We start from the raw sequence: 21,609 nt of genomic DNA on the forward strand, positions 1-21,609 counted from the left end.
GCACCCCACGGATTGGCACGATTCAAGACATCCGAACGGCACAGAATCTAGACCTTAAACCGGTTGATATTTTTTCTTCTGTTTTGCAGTGGGTTGCACTCATCCGCTGTTACGACTGTTGAGTTCTGGTATTGTAATCAAATTTTATTTATTCAGAAAGATATGTTAGAACAAATCATTAATAATAACTGATATATTCTTTATGAAATTGCTCTGGGAAATATTCCTCACCATAAACACCTTGCATTTTGAAGATAAAAAGAATTTCTATGAAGCTGGGAGTAGGACCTAGGCTAGCCCTGGTGGACTCTCTGACCGTACTACGTAATGAAATGAAGACAACGTCCAACCTGGGCTACCTCCATGGCTAGACCTAGGCCTACATCATACATGTACATGTAGTTACTACATGACATGTAGGGCCTAGGCCTAGAACCTACATGTAGGCATGGTAGGTCTATGTGGTGGTCTAGCCATGTCGGCCTAACGTAAGACTTGGCCTAGGCCTACTCCTCAGTGCAGTACTCGGTTGATTTGTGGTAGGGGTAGGGCATCTGTGAAATCCTTGATAAACTGAGGCATATTTGTCATAGGAAATCTCGGAATTTATTTCCTTTAAAACCCAGACTTCAGAGCTGTGAATTGGAAAGAACAGTGACAATCAGACCATGCAGGTAGGAAAAGATTGATGTCTCAACAAACAGCTTATGTGTGTGTGTTAAAATTGTTATCAATTTTCTTTTATTTTCTTCTAGTTTGCTAGTGACTAAGGAACTGATTGAGTCTGGTAGCGATGGCAGATCTTGTGGCTGTCTGGGAGGTAGCACTCAGTGATGGGATACACAAAGTGGAATTTGAACATGGAACAACATCAGGAATGAGAGTCATTCGTGTGGACAATAAGGTAGACCTAGACACTTCTACTGTTCGGAAAGAGTTCCATATTCAGACAACACTAATTTCCCTTAAAATGTTACAACCGTCAGAGAGTGATAACATGTCCTAAAAAGTGAAAGCTTGCACAGAAAATTCTGAAACATTTAGGCCTACTTTAGAAAACACATTTTTTCAGACCAGTCTCATAGGTTTGTGTACAGGGCCTCAAGCGTTTTCTGTATATGGAACTCTTTCCCTGCTGTTCTTCCATTGTTTTACAGTCACTTTGCCCATTCGCCACTTCACCCTCAACCGCCTACTGCCACTTCGCCCATTACCACCTTGCCCGTTTTCCTCTTCGTCCACACGCCACTTCTTCCACACCGCGGCCCACGTAATATTTAATCCACAAATCTACACTCCCTTTAACAGGTTTATTGCTTGCAAATTTTTGAATACAGTAATCAAAATATCAAGACTCGGACAAACTTCAAGCATTTCCAAAAAAAAAAGGCATTGTTTCTTTTACAACGCTCTGTAGTTTTCCAACAGCGTGCACTGAGACCTCAAGAAAAACGGAAAACACCCAGATGCTTGAAGACAACTTTAATTCTAACTGAAATATTTCTGAAGTTTTGATAATTTTATGTTGAATTTGGGTTGTCAAAATTGGGAATGTGCTTTATATTGTCGTAGGAGTGGCACTGCTATTCCGCCTTCTTCTTGCTACATGTGCTGGTTGGTGCCACGACCACTTTTAGCTTTGCATTATTAAACTCACATCAAAGAAAACCTTGACATTTTGCAAATCCACCATATCTTAATATTGCTATTTGATCTATCCTACCATCCAGGAAGGGTAGGATTGTTGCTTTAATGTATTCTCTCCTCTTTTTGTTTTTGACAAAGGCAATGGGTAAACTGGCACATAGGCAACATGGCAAATGGGCAAAGTGACACGTGGGTGAAATGGCAAATGGGTGAAGTGGCGCGTGGGTGAAATGGCAAATGGGCGAAGTGGCGCGTGGGTGAAATGGCAAATGGGTGAAGTGGTACATGGGCAAAGTGACCGACATGGCTTCCATCACAGGTTGGAGAGTGATTGGCATAATTGTTGTCACCAAAACTCCCCTGAAAGCTTCTTAAATCTGCCCAAAGCCAACTCTACAAACCAGTAAGGTTTTGTTACGTAACACAGGGGAAGTCTTTTAGAGTGCCTGCACAGTGTGTCATCATTGAGGGCAATTTTGGTTGAAAATTCATTGACAGTGAAAGAACAAAGTGGCTAGTCATGCAGATCACATAGGACCAATGGCCTTTCCCCTCCATTATGGTACACCCTGCAAACGCTCTATTCAGTGAAAACAGAAGCACTTCCCACCACTCTTGTCATCATAGGAAATTCTGCGGCGGAATTGGATGTTCAAGCTTGTTGGGCGGGAGCACTTCAAAATCGGTCCGTGCAAGGCGTGCATCAACATTGACACCTCGGGAGGATTCGCCTACGAGTACACGCTGGAGGTGAACGGCAAGTCCCTCAAGGAGTTGAGAGAACAGCGTAGCAAGATGGCCAGAGTCTGGTTGACCGTCATCGATGGACATCAGTTCAGGATTGTCTTGGGTAGGTGCCACCCAGCCGCTGACTTGTTGCAAGGTTTATTGTCAAGTCATTGTATGATCTGCTTGTCAGTCCTGTGGTTCCAATTACGAGCTATGAACTCGACACGTGTAAGGTGTCCTCTGTTAGTCTTTGTTCTTCCTTAATAAGACAAAAATAGCTCTCATTTCTGAACACCTCACGTACAAAATACTCAAATACTGTTTGTAATGGGCAAAAAATTTGGTGACTCTTTGTGTGGCTAGTGGCTCGGCAGTGGTCATATGATTTGGAACTAGACTGGGTTAAGATGGGCTAAAAAATGATGGCTCAATGTGCCAGAGTGCATTTGCCAATTCTTAAAGACTCAAATGTCTGATTCTCTTCCAGAAAAAGACAGCATGGATGTTTGGTGCAATGGCCAAGTCTTGGAGACAGCGGTAAGTTAACTTACGATTGCCATTTGGAATTTGTCTTCACCGCTTGCAAAGATTGCATGATGTATTTTTTTTTTACTGGACGCAATGCATCAACTCCAAACAATGAAGAGGCAGCTGTCACTTGTCTATTTAACCAAAGAAGTAAGCATGTTGCCATGGCAACAAGCCAAATACACCTCAGAGGCCGTTATAGCAAGTACAGGGTGCACCGTCACGAAGTTAACTGGAACCTATTTGGTAATGACCAATCTGGAAATAAAGTTTTTTCCATCAATATTCCATTGATTTTTGGGCCAAAATTTCGATTTTTTTGGCCAACTGCTTTACCCCTGTGTTGATGACATGCACTCTCTTGAACCTGGCGCTCTGTTCTCGAAAGCATCAGTAATAAAAGTTGTGTGTTCCTTCCAGAAAGGCCATGTGAGAGTGCGTCAGTTTTTGGTCGTGAAACGGTAACAGATTTGAACCAGGTAGCAGCCATTTTGGGTCAGGCATTGGGTGTCCACGCTTGCGGCAAATACCCATGGTATTGAGCCCCAAACCATTTTTTCCCCATGCTTTCCAGGGCGAGTTCGTGGAGGACGGCACCGAGACACATTTTACCCTGCCCAACGGCCTGGCCTGCTACATCAAAGCTGTCAGCAGTGGTAAAAAGAAAGAAGGAATCATCCACTCCCTGATCATCAACGATAACGAGATACCAGAAGCTGTAGAGTAAGCCTTTCAATCAATTTGACGCTTCTTTTAAGGCCGAAGAAAATTGTACAAGATTGGATGGAGTGGAAGGAGAGTCAGGAATAGACACCAGGAAATGCTGAGAATAGGAACTTGGATTGAAGGAAGGCGAGACTCACGAAAAACAAGATGGTACCAAGCCATGGGATGTGTTTTGAACTTAATACCAATTTCATCATTGGTATTGGCAAAGTCTTTTGTCAGCAACTACTTACAAATGTGTTTCCAGTGCAAGATTCTATGATTGCTGCAAAGCTCTCTAAAGGAAGATTTACTGTGACTTAGGTTTCAATAGAAATCTTGTAGAATATACATGTGTGTAAAAGAAATTGGAGGTATTTTTAGTTATTCCGTAAGATTTAAAATGTATTCAGTACCATGTTAGAAAAATTAAAAATATATACTTTAATAACAATAATATGCAAAATCCACACCTTGGTAGAAGTATAATATTTTTATATCAAATTCAATGTGATGCAAAGATTGAAGTGGGTCGTTATGTACATGAACATGGCGGAAAAAGTGAAACTATTAATTAAATGGACTGGAATAGACAGGTTGATTTCACTGTATTGATGGTTGTACCTGAAAGCAGTTTTTAGATAGTGAGATTTTCTGACCTGTAATTTCTAAAACAAATAGCTTGACCTAGCATGTCACACACATTTGTAATGAAGCCAGTTGGCATGACCGGTATGGTAGTGGTTGTACACTGTTCAGACTCACACAGGATGTCTCTGAAGGCTAGACCTTGTTTGATCCGAGCCCAGCCTACTACTTGTTCAGGCCAGGATCCCTCTCTAAAGGTCCACAAAAGGTGAAGAATGCAAGAAAATGGCTGAAATGATTTGGTTCCACATCAGGCTCTCGTTTGGGCTGTGTGCACACTACACGATATCACGGGCCAACTAGCAATTTGATTCTGTCCTTGTGGTCAGAAAGGTACATTTTATTGGCAAAGGTCTGTGGAATTCAACTTCAATGCTCTAAAAAATTAGCAGTTTCAAATGTTTGGGGTTTTTTTTGGAACCACTCAGAACTTGGCAAAATTTGTTATGATAGTGTATGGTGCAACAGAAAAAACAATTTCATTTTTAACACTTCAACATTTCCTTCTATAAAATTGACTGTTAAAATCAGGCAAGAATTTTTTGTATGGTAAAAACCACTTTTGTATTTCCTTTGTTTTGCCGCACAGTAGCCCGAGAACAAAAATCATGAATAGCAGAATTTCATCTCAGAACACATGGGAACACAGTGTCTTATGTCGGGTGACGTTTCATTGTTGACTTGGGGTTTGATTTTGCAAAGTTGACATCACTTCAGTATAAATTTGTACAATTTTTTCCCCTAATGACAGGCATGCAACTTGTAGACTAGGACAAAACACAAGGAAATTCCAATCTTGACATGACTTTGCACGGTGTTTTTCAATTATTAATGGCAGGTGTGTGAAGTGAAAAACAAGGAAATCATCTGATCCGAGACTAAGTTGCATGCCTGTAATAATTGATGTAGTTTGTCCATGACCCTCGTGGTCTTGCGTTATTGCTGTCAAATTTCAATTTTCTATTCAAATCATGTACCCTTTGAAAGGAAGTCCACCGCGATTATGGAATTCATAGGACTACATGTACACGTGTATAAGATACCTATAGTGGTCAAGTTATTAGCAAGAAAACTGCCAGTTTTGCTTTTTTAAACCTTTTATTGCAGTAATAACAGAAAGGCCCAACACACACTTAGTCCTTTTCGCAACAGCCGATCCAAATACATTTGCTGCACTTCTGTTTGCTTAAGATAAATCAACCGACCAAAATTAGAAGCCATTACTACGGGGCCATCCTGTTTGAGCGCAGGTGGTGCACACGCATGAAATTCCTCCTTAACTAACAGGCACACGTTGCGCTGACCCGAGACAGCTGAGTGTAAATGGCCCCACGGAATGGCGTCTCGTTGGATTCGTCTATATGCAAATCACATAGATCTGACTTTTACCTCTGTTGACAAGTTGAGTGCCGAGTGCACATGTAATACAGGTGGTATTTATTGTCTACTTTGTCGGGTGATTTTCACCTGCTTCTAACACATTATATTTGTCTTGTACTCGAGCTTGGGCAGGTGAAAAATAAATGACCAGCCAGGAACCAAGCAGTTTAATGACATCAAATACAGACCTGCCAATATGCCATACTCCTTCCTGAGGTCAGGCATTACCACACAATAGATTAAAAATTTAACTGAACTGAAGGTTCATTTAAATACCTTATTAATCTACTTTGTGGCAATGCCTGACCTCAGGAAGGAGTACGGCTAGTTTGGCAGGTCTGCAAATACCTTCAAAATTCGCAGACCTCTTACAGTAATTTGATGAGCTCACAACTTGACAGCCTGGTCACCGTTTTGGTTTTTTTTTATGGGAAATCCACTCAAGCTCGTTTTGTTTTGCTGTGGCTGATGTGAACCTTTTTAAGGTATTTTTGTGTACATATGAAATATTTACAGGTAAAAATATCTATCGGTCCATTGCAGATGCAGAGTCAAAATGGTAAGGCATTGCTTGACAAAAACTGTTTCATTAATAACTGTAAGTAAAAGATTGTCAGTGAATGGTTCTGAAAATTCTGAATAGATTTTGCTACTTATACATGTGAAAAGTTTGCTTTTCTTTTCATTGAGTGATGTTAGAATCAGGATTTTGACCTCAAACTTATATTAAAGCATGGCAGAGACTGAGTGGATCAAAATTACTCTTTTGAAGGGAGGAAGTTTCTCAGTGTAAAGAATTGTTGACATAAACCATTTTGCTTAATGACCAGAATTGATAACTGGTATGTAGCAAATGTTGTAGCAATTTTTTTCATTCAGGAAATAAATCCTTCCAGAATATGTTTAAGCACCACTGGTCTTGTAACACTTACTGCAGATGCTGAAACTCGGTAGCTTGTATTCACATCTTGAAAAAAAATTGTTGGGGGAAAAGAGATACTGCCCTCAAATGAAAGTACACGACACCATCACACATCAGGTCCATTACCTTATGGCAGTTGACGGTACTGATTCCAGAGGGAAAACATAATTTGTTGATCAAACTGTTGCCAAGCAACCCCTTGTATCCACACACCTTTGCTTCATGGCTGCACAATTACGTGCGTGAAAGCCAATATGTTCTTACCATTAAGCTGGGGGGGTCTTCTGGTAAAAAGTAATGAAATGACCGGCAAACTGCAGAATGGCTTCTTCCTGTTAAATAAACAAGAAGCAATACAACAAGGTAACAACGGAAATGAAACACTCATTGCACATTACCAACATATCTAAGAAATGAATTGAATTTGTCAGTGGAGACGTTTTCAAGCCCTTTATCAAATCCTAGTTGAATAATTGTTGAACAATTTGCAGCTTACTGGCTTCTTGAATAGAGACTACACGTAGTACAATCCTTCCATGGGTTCTTCCAGTGCCCCCCCCTTGACATTTTAACACAGCATCTTACTTTTCACAATTCATCATAAGTAATACATGTACTTACCATCTGATAAGAACCAAGCAAATCCAGCATCAGTCCCTGGTTAAACAGGTAACGGTCAAAATACCAGCATTCGGGTCATTTACCCCTGGGGTGTGCCTTTAGTAAAAATTATTACCAACACAGTGATAAGACAGTACAACTTGAACTTAACTGATGGAAAATGGTCAATCAATTCCAGATACCAAAAATACGCAATATTCATTTATTATATTGCTGTTAAATTCTCACTAAAAATACCCCTACATACAGTCTCATGTACAGGTATGTAGATTTGTATGGCAAGAAAAAACCTACACTACTAAATGTGATTACAAAATGTATTAGATCTACATGATTCTAAAACAACAAATCAAAGAAAAGAACAGTTAAAGTTTCGTTTGTACAAAATTCTTTGGCCATGCATAATGAAGCATTTATGTTTGTATATATACATTAAAACTCATTTCATGTAGCAAATGTTTGGTCGTGGAATTCATGCAAATTGAACAGCAAATGACAGCCAAGGCTTAAATATGCTAAAATGACAAAGATACAATTGGACGGATAATTGAAACCTCCCAGCAACTCCAAGAACTCAAATGGAACTTTTTTGAACAGCCACTGATAGGAAATACTTTATCTTTTTGTTTCTCGTCCAAAAAAAAGGGTTGACTGTACTCAATACAAAGCATAATGAATAAAAATAAATGTTTTTTACCCTTTTTAACCCAGCAGGAAATCTCTTAAATATATTTAAAATTTAATACTTTGTTCAAACTAATAACCCATCTAATGTTTCTCAGGGTTTCCTAAGGAGCCGTAAACCATACTTTTCTTTGCCTTTTGTAAGTTTATTGCTGATGGATATGCCTTGCAACCCTCGGCATATATTACAGTGCCTTCTCTTTAAATGCTGCTAGCCAAGGGCTTGAAAATAGCTCCAGCCAATAGCAGGGCATGTTACAATCTGACAGTATCACATAACAATGATTACAACTGGTTGCGAGCAGAGTGCAAGAAAAAAGCTCTTTCCCTGCCCGTAAAATAGTTGTATTTTAAAGAAGGGCTCTGGCAATGTCCATATGAGATTGATAATAATAAATTATACTAAATAATAAAAAACAAAAAGTACCAAAATATCCCTCTGGCAAAGATCCCTCCAGCAGACGTGATGGATTTAAAAATGACAACTTCATTCACGCCTCTGACATTTTCTGTTATCATCTCAAGTCTTCAAAATGAACACGTCTTCTCGATGCATTACAGACGGCAGAAGGCAAAGATCTTTTTGAATCCAAATACAAAAAGTATATATGTACACTTTGTTAAGAAAAGAAAGAAAAAAATATAAGAAATTCTACAATCATTTTCTACAATTGTATTAACAGAATACAAAGATTTTCTCTGAAGACTGAAAATCTATCAACTGATTGTTAAGCACACTCTTGCATGGAAGTAGTACCATAATTTCGTATGTACAAGTTGTTAATAAAAGGTTTTGTTAGTTATTACTTTTGTATAAAGTTTTCTTATAAAAAGTATTTATATAAACTCTTCAGCCTCACTTTGTCCCATTGCATAGTATTTTTGGTGCACCTTAAAACAGCACGATTACAAATGGACTTTAAAAAAAAGTGAAAAGAGGATCTATGAAGTAGCTGTTCATAAACAGGATTTAAAAACCCTCAGCACACTGTCAATATTCAAGTTTCATCTGGCAATTGGGAAGCACATGAAATATCCAGCATTCGGGCACCAGCACCTATTTATCTTGTTACATTTAAAATACTCCTCAGGTAACGTTTCATACCTTCTTGCTTTTGAGCCCATTTCCTTGTGCGGCAGTAAATCATTGGCAATACCGAAGGTCAGTGTGGTAGCTTTTTATTTATTCCCTTTCACCGCTACTTTGCTTGATAATTTAGACATCCATCTACATTGCCCCAAAAAACAAAAAATCACAGAAACACTTTCCATGTATCAAAGCAATTGATTTTAAAATGCCGGTAAGCGAATATTTCAGGCCGTCTTCAGAAGAATCCTGCAAGCAACACACACCTACAGAAATACTTGAATGCATAACTTTGCTCGGTGTAACAATTAAACCAAAGGTGCTTAAGTACTTCTTTCCAAATCAGCCTCTCATGTGAAAGACACAACTCATGATAGATCAATTAACATCTGACTTATTTAGAACTTGAGAGGGCAGGATATGGTACTAATGAATACGTCAATTATTAAATATTAAAATTGTATTCATCGCTACTAAGTAGCGTTTGCATTCATATAAAATTAAGTTAGTACATCTAGTTCATCAGTAGTGATTTGTTTTCGATAATATTCTGGAAACGGTTTCACCACAGTTTAGTTAAAAGTGAGGAAAACCAGAAAAACTTTTTAGAAAAATTTTTAGAAAAATGAAAAAGTGATTTTTTTTTGCATGCACATTTTCTTCATAAAATATATGAGCTACTTTCTGAACACGTTTAAGTTGCTCATGTTTTATTTCCAAAATAATGCATGTAAGCTGTTGAAGGTTTCAAGAAATTCCCCAAATAAAACAACGTAATAGGATGAACCAATGGCCTACATGTAAAGCATGTTTTATGGGCTGTTGACTGAAGTCGGATGGTGAATTCTTGATTAAATTCTAAAACCGATTTCTTTTTACAACTGGAAGCACATGAATGACACTGGACAAGGTGTCATCAACTGAAACACTGTCTTGCATAGGTCTGGTATCAAATTACGAGGTAAAATTGCCTCTCCGCAAAAAGCCAGTAACAATTGTTCAGCTCTGCTACAATTTGCAAACAACTCCCTGAGAGACTATAAAAGGCTGTACAAAAAATACACAATGAAATCGGTAGCGAAGTCAATCTGACGTCAGTTTCTGCCATCGCAAAGCTCCTTTTGTTACATTTCTTAAATCTCATGAGTAAAAGCTAAGTAAAGATGACTTTATTAACTTCACGGCCTCACCAGAAAAAAATTACGCATGATTTTTCTTCTTGACAATAGGCAAATGCTTGGTATGCTAACGCTGCCTTCATGTACAGCCTAAAACTATCGCTTGTGTAACCTACTGTATCCAGTGCTCCAGTCGACTGGTCTAGTCAATAATATGGTCCTTTCATCTAAAAATTCAATACCCAGACAGTTTGGGTTAATAGGGATCTATATTTGTGGGATTTCAAAGGACGACATTTTGATGAGAACAGAGAGTACATGCTCAGCGTGTTACCAACCAGAGTGTTATGTAACATACACAGCTTATGACTGGTAGTTTGCGTGATATGCCTAAGCAGAGGGCATATGCTCTGCTGGATAGTCCATCTAACTGGGCTCAGATCACAGGCGAGGAGGACCTTGACCACTGGTCTTCGGCACTATCATTTGCCAATCGGCACTGGAGCAAAACTTGCTCATAAAGCATGACAGGACACCTGCACAGAAACCTTTCTCGAGCTTGTACAGACAATTCACAAGTAGCACACTTTGACTCTGGATGAACACTGACGGGACAGGATGACCGGATGTCCCTGAAAGATCAGTCTCTGACCTCATCTTCTGAACACTGATGGGACAGAATGTCCCTGAAAGATCAGTCTCTGACCTCATCTTCTGAACACTGATGGGACAGGATGACCGGATGTCCCTGAAAGATCAGTCTCTGACCGCATCTTCTGAGAGATGTATGCAGCACCAGGAAATAGCTCAGTTTTTAGCACGGCAATTTGGTGGAGCACCTACTGAGATCTAACCCCCAGTTTGGGTTGAAATCCGCTTTCAGTCCCTTTTCCTTCCTGCATGATAAATGTCTTTGTATTCAACATAATTCCTTAAGAAACAAAGTATCCAAATGGAGGATGTTATTAAACGGTCCAGTATTTCCAATTGTAATTCTCCAGAAGGGAAGCCCTTACAATAGCAACGAGGATTACTGTGGGTGGCTCTTTTTCCGATCCACTGTGTTTAGCTCTGTGCGAATACGTGGAGCAAGCAGACGGGGGCCTAATTGTGGTAGTTAGTAATGCTGTGACGGTACTGTGCTGGCCTCTTTAGCTCATCATGTTCAGGAACCTGTTCTCTTCTGCTAGTGAGGTCAGCATGGAAGACATGTCGTTCACCACCATGTTGGAGACAGGGTTCACGTTGGGCACCATGGGGCTCTCGCAGCCCATGCCGTTCATCAGGTCGGTGGGGCTGACCAGGTTGGGGATCAGGGGCTGGACGTTGTCCAGGCCGTCGGCCGACAGTGCGGCCAGGCCGCTGGCCACGGGGTCGTCGCAGTCCATCTGAGGAATGCTGGGCTGGTCGTAGGGGTGGTCCACCGTGCTGCTAACCTGGTTGCAGCCCGGCGACATCTCCATGGATGTTGGCATTGAGTTTTGGTACGCGCGCTGCTGTTGCTGTTGTTGAAGCTGAATGTAGTGAGCTTCATTCATCTGCATTTGGTTAGGCTGGTACTGTTCGTTGACGTTCCCCAAGATCGAATGCATCATGTCGTTACTGTCCACATACCCGCCGGTCATCATTTTGGGCTCGGCGTATCCGTTGTTGTATCCCCGGTTCTGATTGGACGGTATCATCGGCTGGTACACTGCATTCTGCATGGACATCATGTCCCCAGTGGGGTCTTCATTAATCATGTCCATCGTTCCACTGTGCTGACCCATGGCGCTCTCCCGGGCCATGTCCTGCCACTGGTTGCTGATCACTGGCGGCATCTCCATGGGCCGGGATCGCTGCTTCAAGCTGGACATATTTTGGGGTATGGGCAGCGGATTGTGGGGGTTGATGTTGGTCAGGCTGTTGTAGCGATGCAAAACGGGCTCTTGCTGTCTCTGGTGGACCGGATCGCTAGCCCTCCGGATCCCAACACCAGGGACCTCATGGGGGAGCGGTGTACGACTAGGGAAGCTGCCGTGCCGATTGCCGTTATACCCAGGCAGCGGGGAAGGAGCGAATTTGTCCTCGCCCCAAGAGTTCTGCTGTCCGGTCACCTGGTCGTACTTGGCCTGCAGCCGACGTTGTTCCTCAAGGGTTAACCCGGGGAGGCCCGTGGGGCCGTTCATGCCGCTCATGGCCCCGCTGGATCGGCGCGATGACCCCGGCGAGATTGGGTCGAAGTTGGAGCTGGTGGCGCCGAACCTGCTGGAGAACTGCGAGCTGGCGCCAGACGCCCGCCGCGAAGACAGGTAGGTGCTGGCCCCGCTGGAGCGCCGACTTGAGAATTGGCTGAGGGGGAACGGGGATGCCTCTGAAGACCGCCGGCTGCTGTAGTAGGAGCTGACGGTGCTGCCGTTGCTACCCCGTCGCGCGCCCAGGTTATCCAGGGAGCCAATAAATGACTGGCTACTGTCGCAACGTCCCATCTCCTCAGCCTGCAGCTTGATGATATTGCGGTCCTTGGGCTTGAACTCGCTGGAAGTGTTCACGATTGCTCCTCCTAGAGGAAGACATGGTGGACATCAATTAGGAACATAGTGCAACTACACAGATAATGTGTTTTTTCAGAGGCTGAAAATGTCATGAAGTCTCAACACACAAGTCAGTCAAACTGAACGGATGTAGGACCTGCTGCCAATCAAAAGAGAAAATAATCAGTAGTTGGTAATAAGCAATGAAAGCTTCTGCGCCTACACATGAACTGCAATGGCAGTCCCTGTGTACAGTTTCATTGACAAGAAAGTGTCGCTTCTTTTTCTCGATCTCTCTCTAAATATGAATATTAAAATCAATTTCTCTCCAGGAGGGCATTTGTGAATATAGATTAGAGGTTTTGCATTGCTGCTATGTCAATGGTGTCTCAGTGGCTATTTCAAAGATGGATTTGTGCCGGGGAGATGTAAATTAATTTTGGAAATGTCAAAATGTGTTAAAATACACGTCGGGCAGGGCAAAACCCAAAATTAATTTAGTCTCAGTTTTTGTTAGTTTAGTTGAGCTGCAATGAACGCACAAAATGTTTCCTAGAGCTTGTCCTAGCGATGCAGAAACTCTTGCCCTCTGAGTATGTGTTAATGGATAACCTCTTTACACAGAATCCTAGTTTCTTCATGTGTTTGGCTGCTGACAAGGGAAGGGTTCTTTGGAATATTTAACATTACTCACTCCTAGTATTGATTTGTGGTAGCTGCGGTAACCCTTGCGCCGTCTTGACCTTCTGAGCCAGTCGATTCACAGCAGGTGTGTTGACTTTCAATCTCTGCCGGGTTGGCTTACAGACCAAAGGACTGATGGGCCGGACGGTCTGGGAGGACAGGGTGGTCAGGGCTGACCCCCTGGTGCGTCCACCTCCCCCGTTGCCCCGGCCCCCTTGGCTGGAGGGACCCATGTTGGAGCTGATGTGGTCGTCCTGGATCTTGTCATCTTCGATGGTGGTCAGGTCAGTCAGGCTGCCACCGGGGACTGTCATCTCGACACCGCTGTCGTTGTGCGGCGAGCAACTGAACTCGTGCTGCAGCGTCAGGCACTCGGTGATGGGGCTGTCCTGTTTGTGGTGAGGGGGGGTGCATTAATTCAAGTCAAGACCACACAAATCTACTCCTGAAAACCTACCACATGGTCAAAATGTTCAATTTTAAGAAAATTACCCTTATATCTGTTTCATACTACAGCCGTAAGAATCTGACCTCAAACTTTGCAAAAATAAGCAATCTGGGTGGGGAATATGTCCACAAGCTTGCATTTTAGAGAAATTTGGGACAAACATTGGCCAAAACCCAGCTCCTCCTTTTGCGTTGAAGTGGAGGGATTGGATTTCAATTTTCGCTTGAGAACCACTGATTCATCAGCTCAAAACATTTCAGCTCAAACTCATCAAAGCAATCAAGAGAATACCTTGATATGAGAACAGGCATGTGAACGGGCATGAAGGAAAAAACCTGAAAATAATTTGTGATGAAATTTATCACGGGGAAACTACTGCGAGCGCGAAGCCCTTATGGTGTGGGGTCCGAGGCCGGCTCAAGGACCCTTGAAAAATGTTGGATTGTAGATGCTCTGTGGTGCAATCTGAGGAAATTCATGGCCCCTTTGCCTCCAATTTATTGAATATTTGACAGTAAGGATGTTTCTCATTATCTTTTAAATTACTCTTAATTTTTTTTATTAGTTGGATTTCGTAAAACCTGAAATGGCCGTTTAAATATGAGGATGTTGATTTGACGTCATCTTCCTTCTTTTGCAAGGTGTAGTTTGTTCTCCTTTCACGGAAGTGTTTGCGGTGTTTACCGTACATAGCTGCATGCTGTATCAATGCTTTTGCTCCGGAAGTACCGTACTTGATACAAATACATTACCACTCACACCATGCTTCTCTAGGATTGTAAAGCTTGTGAAAGCAATCACCCACCACGTGCTCATCTTCCGTTTTAGCCAGAAACAATTTGTCACACCATGACCAATTCCACTTGTGTTTTACTGATTTGTCAATCTCTTTCGGATCGGCAGCTCAATGCTCAATGGACTTCTTTCCTTCCACCACGATTTCCATTTTTTCCCGACTGCATGTGAACGTGTATACATACACACGTTCTTGTACCAATTTCCATAAGCCAGTTCACACATGGCCATGCAGCAGCACTGCCATGAATTTACGTCTAAGAAACAAGGACCCATTGGGAGTAATGCGCATGCGTACGTATAATAATTAGGAGAATGACCAGTCATGTCAGAGGAATTAACCAATAACAGGTAAGAGACTGATTTTTACGAGAGTCGGATTTTCATGTGACACCGGGCATTCACGCGATCACGAAGTGGCTTTAAGGGGGAAGCGCGAGCAACTGCACTTGTCACCGGTTCCCTCCTTTGGCTACGTAAAGAGAATTTAGGTTTGTGGGAATCCGCGAAATTCGTTCCTTATTTCCTACGTACATTGTACATTTCTAAGGGTATTGCTTATACTGTTATTAGGGAAATTTTGAGTAGTCAACCAACATGTACCCCCCTTGCAACTTACCCCCCTAAATTTTATTTCATTTTAAAACTGAACTCAAGACCACAAAAAACAGAATTCCTATTAAACCGGAAAGATTTCCATGCCTATAAGAATGAGCCTTTGGACAGCTATCGACGGTTTGGAGAATCAAGTCATAGCTTGGGTACAACTGAAGGGTACTCACGTGCACCACATCAATGTGCAAGTCAGATGGAGGTACGCTGGGCGGCCGGTCGCTGCGCCGGCCTACACTGACCACGCTCCCGTCCACACTCTCGGCACTCTCCGACTTGACCGAGCCTGGCTGCTGGTCCCTGGTCTGCCCCTCCCCGGCCCCACCCGGAGTGCGGTCATGCCTGTCCCCACCACGCTGCTTCTTGGTAACGTGGGCGTCAGGCCCGTGCACCGTCTTGACGTGCTTGCGCAGCGAGCTGGGATCCGTGTAGCGCTTGGTGCAACCTGGGATCTTACAGACGTATGGTTTCTGCAAACGGAGTCGAACATAAAAAGAGAAAGAGGGTATGAGCTTCAAGCTGGACCAAGAGAGGGCGCAATTTTCTTGGCAACAGAGGCTCCTCGGTTGGAACTGAACTTTGCTGGTTTACAAGCAACTACGAAATGCACCTGTTTCGGTTATATCGTTACCAACAAAATAAACATTCCTGACCAATATGGCTCTTTCAACTAATGAGGGGTGCTTCTGCTCAAGGCGGATTGAATCAGTTGTTTCCGAAGACTCTCCCTGAAATGGAATACGCTCTTTCATATAAAACGTTTGAAACATACGGCAATGTGGAAGAAGCTCTAAATGAGCTGATCAGTGTTTTCAATCATTTCTCCTCCACCAAAACTAACTGTGACTGATACACCGACTATCATAACCAAACAATCTTTCAACAGTCAGAAATCTGAACGTAATCCTTCCAATGTCACTACATCTTGTTCTGTACTGAATTCCACACTGATCTTGGTGAGGTAAAGACAACCACGGCCCGGGCAAATACTTACAGCATTGGAATGTGTTCGGTTTTGGTGCTTAGCTCTGTCCGAAGCGTTGGAGAAGGCCTTGGTGCATCCTTGGAACTCACAGACGTAGGGCCTCTCTCCGGTGTGGGAGCGCAAGTGAGTCTTGAGGTTCTCCAGCCGAGAGTAGGCCTTCTTGCAACCCTCGAACTATCAGGAAACAGAACACTCAAAGACTCATTCATTGCTCGATGAATCACAGAAGACGAATCTCAGAAGCTTCGCCCATAGCAGCAAGCAGCATTTGCTCTCTGACTGTACTAACATGCCAACATTTTTTGGAGGATGCAGGCTTACTGTTCAAAGTTTTTCCACTAAACCGCGATCATAAATATAATTTTCTAATAAAAGCAAAAATCTGTTTTAAAAAGCTTTTGTGCTGGCAGGTATCACAAGGGTGCTCAGAGTAGCTCTGTGGGATGAAGGTATCTTCAGAATCAAGTGTGTTTGTCGATACAGCTTCTGCACTTGAGTTTTTGTGCTGGCACATGTGACAGACAGAAGCAGATTACTGAGAAACTGTCTAGCATTTGACAGGAACCTGATCTACCAAGGTGTGAGCTCACCGTGCACTGATGTGGCTTCTCGCCGGTGTGTCGTCTCATGTGCACCACCAGCATGTACTGGGCCTTGAAGGGCTTCTCCTCCCGGATGCAACCCCGCCACCGACAGACAAACTCCTTCCTCTCGTTGTGGATGTGGTCGTTCAGGATGTGCTGTGGACAGAAGAGAAAATGAGAACAGCCCCATCAGTCAAAATCTGCGAGAGTTGCGTCTTGTCAAAGTAACCAGGACAAAACTGATCAACAGGTCCAGCAGAAACTTGACAGACTTATCAAATAATTTCAAGGATGCAAGAGTGACGTAAGCAGTACAGGATTACAATTTTGAAAATTTCTTTAAGAATAAGCAGAAATACTGGCATTAGGGCAAAACTGTGAAGAACTGAACTGCAAGTAAAAACTTGAAGCAGCAGACAGTATTTCTGGAAATTCGTTATTTTGGTTTTCAAAACAATGGTTACATCTCGCTTTGCTACTTTCTCAGGCCCGTCTCAGGTGGGGGGAGGGGCACGGTTGCCCCCCCCACATCAAAATTATCACCCCTAGTGCCCAGAGCAAGTGACGGGGCTGTACTTTCTTCGATCTCCGACTTCAAATCTTATTTTATTGAAGCAATTCCAAATCTTGATACATGCGATTAAAGGAACCTTACAGTGCCGTCAACCCACACATACCTGCACCAGTTGATCCAATGTATCGTATCTCGCTTGACAGTCGTTCCACTCACAGTCCGTCACCACGGGCACATCCTCTTCAATCAGCCCCTTGGTTCCGTCCTCACTGCCAATCCCCACCCCCTTACCATGCCTCTCCGCCCCTACCCGGTGCCCATCAGGCGACATCTTCTTGGCGTCCACATGACAGGTGGACGAGACCACATTCGGGGAGGCGTCCTGTCTCCGGTTTCGGTCGGCAGGGTCCAGGCTGCTGGTTACTAGGTCGTTGTTGTTGGGCTCCAGGAACTTCTGGGGACTATGCCCCTCCTGAAAGAGAGAAAATCCACTTGCTTCCTCAGAACATCAGATACTAGGAAACTAGACGACTAAATCAACTAAAAATTTGGTCTTCAGTTTCTCTGATGTTGTAATAACAATCCCTATACTGATGTTTAATTTTTTTTTTCTTGTGCTCGACCCAAACACTCATAACTGTGCTTTGAGTAACAATTTCCAAACTCACACTCGTGACTACCTGATTATACAACACTCACGTGAGTTGCATCTGTGTTATTCTCAACTGCAGGCCTGCTGCTGTGCTTGGCCAGAATGTCGGTAGTTATCGGAGGCACCATGGTCTCCTCATTGGTGTTACTGGAAGGGTGAGCCCGGGCCAGCAGCGTTGCCATTGCTGGGTGATGCTGGACTGCCCCTGATGGGGGCGGGATGGCTGATGGCATGAACGGGTTCCCGAGCCCGGTCCTGTGGGGTGGGAGATGGAAACTTTGGTCAGCAATGCAACTCCTGTAAATGATGCAAAAAGTTATTAAACTATTCTGTTCCGTGACAATTCATAATTCAAACGATCCTGTTCAGTGATAACTGAAATTTAGGAACTTTAAGAGGTAAAACAGTTAACTGTAATGCCAAATCTGAGCTGATTCAGTGCCAGTTTTGTCAAAGGGACTGTCATTTTTCACTCCAGGCCCGGTGAATGTAAAAGACCCAAAATACTGGTCTCCGCCCAGAGAAATAAGACATGCAGAACATTGGCTGACTTGAGGACACTGTCTTGGATTCTTTGTACCTGCCATCAAAGTTCCACATTCTTGGTACAATAAGGTTAGCACCTCTCAAACTTTAAAACCTCACATGGTAAAATGAGGGCTCATTAATAGCGAACACTGCAACAAATTTGCTTTTGAAAGAGTTATTTCAAAGAGGTTCCAGTAGGATAATTCTCCTGATGTAAAGGTACACTAGTTAGACATTATGGCTATTGGTCGGATGTGAGGGAGCTCTTTTATCAATTGATTGATTAATTTAAACACCACAGGAAACAGATAATCCAGCAGTCTTCAATTTTTTATCAGTCATCTGAGAGGCCTTGCCTTTGTCTCATCAGCTGTTGCTGGAGTTGTTGCAGGTGGGCTATTGGCGTGGCAGAGGGGTGCCAGCTCAGTGGACTAACAGCCCCCGCAGACAGATGGCCGTAGGACCCACTGGCACTGGAAGAGCTGCGCGAACTGTTGATGTAGGCCACCAGGGAGTTGGGGGAGGTGCGGATCATGGCGTTGATGTCCAGGCACTCACCAGAGAGAGGTGAGATGGAGAGCGCTCTCTTGCGGCTGCGGCGGTCGGTGGGCCGCGGGGTGGAAAATCGGGAGCCTGGGGGGGGGAGGGGGAATGCAAAGTAAATTTGATGAACTGAATTTCATGCATGCTGGCTTGCACGCACTGAGCACACAAACAAAAAAGTATACAGCGTTGGCTGACCTGTCTTGGAAAAACAGGCATTTTGCAAAAATGATATATTTTCACAAATATGGTGTCAGAATGACCGCAAGATATGACTGAAAAAAAACTGAAGACCAGGTGCAGGAAAGAAATGCCATGAGATAACACTGGAGAAAAGCCTGGTGGGAGGGGGGTTCTTTTCTTACGAGAGAGCACTTTACCTTCAATGGATCCCACATCCAGTGCTGGGTGCTCGATGCTCCCCGCTGTACTGGGTGGAGCACTGAGGAACTCCGGGGCGATGAGACTGTGCTGGCTGAGATGGGTGTGGTAGGGCATAGCGGTGGGATGGCTGGGAGGTATGGCACCCTCACCTGAACAACAGGCAAAACCAAATCAACGGGGGAAAAAAGAACACAGCAAAGACGGCAAAGTTACAGATGCTAGCATGAACTTTATCAAGGGTCTGGAACAATACAGAGCAGAAAACTGCTGTGGGGGTGGTTTTTTTTAAAGAAAACTGTGCCTTTTTTTTGATTGAAGTCGAGATGAAAGAAGCAAGATTCAAGCCTGCGGGCTCCACAATACCATGGATGGGGTGGGTGGGAGAGCCAGGTGTTTAGGACAGGTTGGGCTTGGAAAACCTAAGAGAACAAACTCGTGTCGTCTCCTCGCTTATTTCTTGGATGCCTTTGGAATGTAAATTAAGTTATCAGCTTAGCTTGAGTAATAAGTAAACTGTGAAATGTTGTTACAGGATTACCAAAGTAGGGACTTGATTTTGAAGTAGCAAAAATGGAAATATTTTCTGTTCAGTTTAAAAAACCAATGAGGCAAACGGGTAAGCTGATCTGCCAAGCCCATGTCCACGCTCAACTCAGACATTCACAGATGTTCTCAACATCATGCAGCATGCTCCCTCACAAAAAAAATCTATTCAGCATACAGGGGTCACTTCTGCAATAACCTCCGACCTCTGGTTTCACCCGGGACAAGAATTCAACTTGGCCCAAGGGGGCCTTGTCGTCTACTCTTAGCTGTTCCCGCTATCGGCTTTACAACAACACCAGAAAAACACACACCAAATGTCAGATGTTATCCGGGCGAGCATCGTAAGTTTCCAATATGTCTGGAAGCCAAGATCCTGATACAGGGAAAATATGCCATCAATGCAGATGGTCGTTGGCTACTGTGTCTTCTGATCAAACGTTCATTGTAATATAATGTTGACTAGCTTCTGTGTCTTTCTTCGTAGGTTTCCTCTAACGAAGCACATGCAAAGCAATAATCATCAAGTTACTCCAGAATTATGCTGCATTCAGATATTAACTACTGCAATGAATGTAACTGGCGATAATGCAACCTCGGCTGACACCAAAAACCCAAACCGGGTGTCTCCCGATGCAGAGACAGATATATGCTGGCCGAAATTTTCAGCTCTAAGTAAACGTCCTCGCTGTATCATGGTCCGGTAATCTTAACTTTCCGAGCATTCTGTGGCAAACAAGCCTATTAATTCCTCCAAACTACACCAATCTGTCCGACACCACTGGCACATTCTCCTTAGTAATGGAACATCTCAGCAATCAAATCTCTTGTAACGTGATGGTTGGCCTAAGTACCATCGTCACCCTATACCCCGTGCAATCGTAACAAACAGCTCATGACTGTAGATATTTGAAGAGGGGAAAGTCACAACATTTCGAAAGGCGATCTGGACAAACAGCCTTGAATATTGAGAACAGTTCAGTCCATAAAAGACTGAAGTTGAAGTTGCCAAAATTACTTATTGTTTCCCGTGCATTATTTTCACACGATAAAAAGGTAGTAAACCGAGTACTGTAGGTGCACAGCTGTGTTGGGAAAATTTAAATAGAACCAATATCATGACTGAAAAAAATAATTGGACAGAAAAGCTAATAAATACCCCTTCAACACATCAAAGAAGAGATGCATAGCGAAAGGTCTGTTTCCAGTCTGACTAAAGTCTTAAACAAAGTGAGGATGAGCACAGGCTTCGTCTCAGTGTGACGTTTTTGACTTTGACTCACCATAGGAGCCGCTGGGGCTGATTCCCCGGGCATGGGACAGGGCTGACATGGCCGGACTCCCCCTAAACTGGTCCACATAGTGCTGCATGTACAGCGGGTAGCTAGCCGAGTCGGCTGATGATCCCCGCTGGGGGGTGAGACGTATCAACGAGACATCGGACAGAGAGGGACTGCCTCCGGAAGTATGCCTGAGAAGCGGGGAGAGATGATGGATCATAACCAATAGTGTGGCTTGGCAAACTTTCAAGTACTTCTTACAAACACATATTTTGACCTAACCTGGGCAGTTAGCACAGCGCATGATACACACCATGAAGGCTAAGATCATCGGGTGTAAATTTAATCAATGAAAGTCTGAAGTTAGCTTTTGGCCAAGAGTCATATGAAATGTCTGATGTCACTTCTAGCAAAAAAAATTTGTGGGTTCAAATGCTGCACGAGCAAGCCTGTAGAAATTTTCTGGCAGTATACA

The 21,609-nt window shown here is 43.3% G+C and overlaps 2 protein-coding genes across 6 annotated transcripts in view; one reads left to right on the forward strand and one right to left on the reverse strand.

Annotated features, from left to right (window-relative positions):
- The first annotated feature begins 28 nt into the window (after positions 1-28).
- On the forward strand, positions 29-6,544 carry LOC110976231 (fas apoptotic inhibitory molecule 1-like). 2 transcript variants are annotated; one of them, XM_022229331.2, is made up of 5 exons: positions 29-128; positions 756-904; positions 2,275-2,497; positions 2,864-2,913; positions 3,479-6,544. In XM_022229331.2, exons 2-5 carry the CDS (start codon positions 794-796, stop codon positions 3,629-3,631), a joined length of 537 nt encoding a protein of 178 aa, XP_022085023.1. In that variant the 5' UTR covers positions 29-128; positions 756-793; the 3' UTR covers positions 3,632-6,544. The 2 variants fall into 2 exon arrangements, with proteins under 2 accessions (XP_022085023.1, XP_086996397.1); XM_087140271.1 differs by lacking the exon at positions 29-128 and adding an exon at positions 332-451.
- Positions 6,545-7,352: 808 nt separating this feature from the next.
- The window catches only part of LOC110975973 (transcription activator GLI2-like), a 42,389-nt gene continuing 28,132 nt past the window's right edge, over positions 7,353-21,609 (reverse strand). For 3 of the 4 annotated variants that reach the window (XM_022228864.2, XM_087140041.1, XM_087140042.1), the window contains 10 exons: positions 21,138-21,325; positions 19,308-19,460; positions 18,741-19,017; positions 17,904-18,111; positions 17,368-17,676; positions 16,697-16,846; positions 16,116-16,280; positions 15,292-15,591; positions 13,277-13,655; positions 7,353-12,611 (listed from right to left, as the gene is read on the reverse strand). In XM_022228864.2, the coding sequence (XP_022084556.2) occupies positions 11,221-12,611; positions 13,277-13,655; positions 15,292-15,591; positions 16,116-16,280; positions 16,697-16,846; positions 17,368-17,676; positions 17,904-18,111; positions 18,741-19,017; positions 19,308-19,460; positions 21,138-21,325 (3,520 nt within the window). In that variant the 3' untranslated portion in view covers positions 7,353-11,220. The remainder of the gene's footprint in view (positions 12,612-13,276; positions 13,656-15,291; positions 15,592-16,115; positions 16,281-16,696; positions 16,847-17,367; positions 17,677-17,903; positions 18,112-18,740; positions 19,018-19,307; positions 19,461-21,137; positions 21,326-21,609) is intronic. The other variant, XR_015426148.1, reaches the window with a different exon arrangement.

The sequence above is a fragment of the Acanthaster planci genome, linkage group LG08 (assembly GCF_054643075.1).
Source record: "Acanthaster planci isolate LZ-2023a linkage group LG08, COTS_SCS, whole genome shotgun sequence".
Taxonomy (NCBI): Eukaryota; Metazoa; Echinodermata; class Asteroidea; order Valvatida; family Acanthasteridae; genus Acanthaster; species Acanthaster planci.

What these genes read in the sequence shown, in the direction of transcription:
- LOC110976231 (XM_022229331.2), top strand. Translation starts at nt 794, where the DNA reads ATGGCAGATCTTGTGGCTGTCTGGGAGGTAGCACTCAGTGATGGGATA. An exon ending in TCAGTTCAGGATTGTCTTGG is followed by an intron (nt 2,498 to 2,863) that starts GTAGGTGCCACC and finishes ATTCTCTTCCAG; the next exon opens with AAAAAGACAGCATGGATGTT. An exon ending in GCCAAGTCTTGGAGACAGCG is followed by an intron (nt 2,914 to 3,478) that starts GTAAGTTAACTT and finishes CATGCTTTCCAG; the next exon opens with GGCGAGTTCGTGGAGGACGG.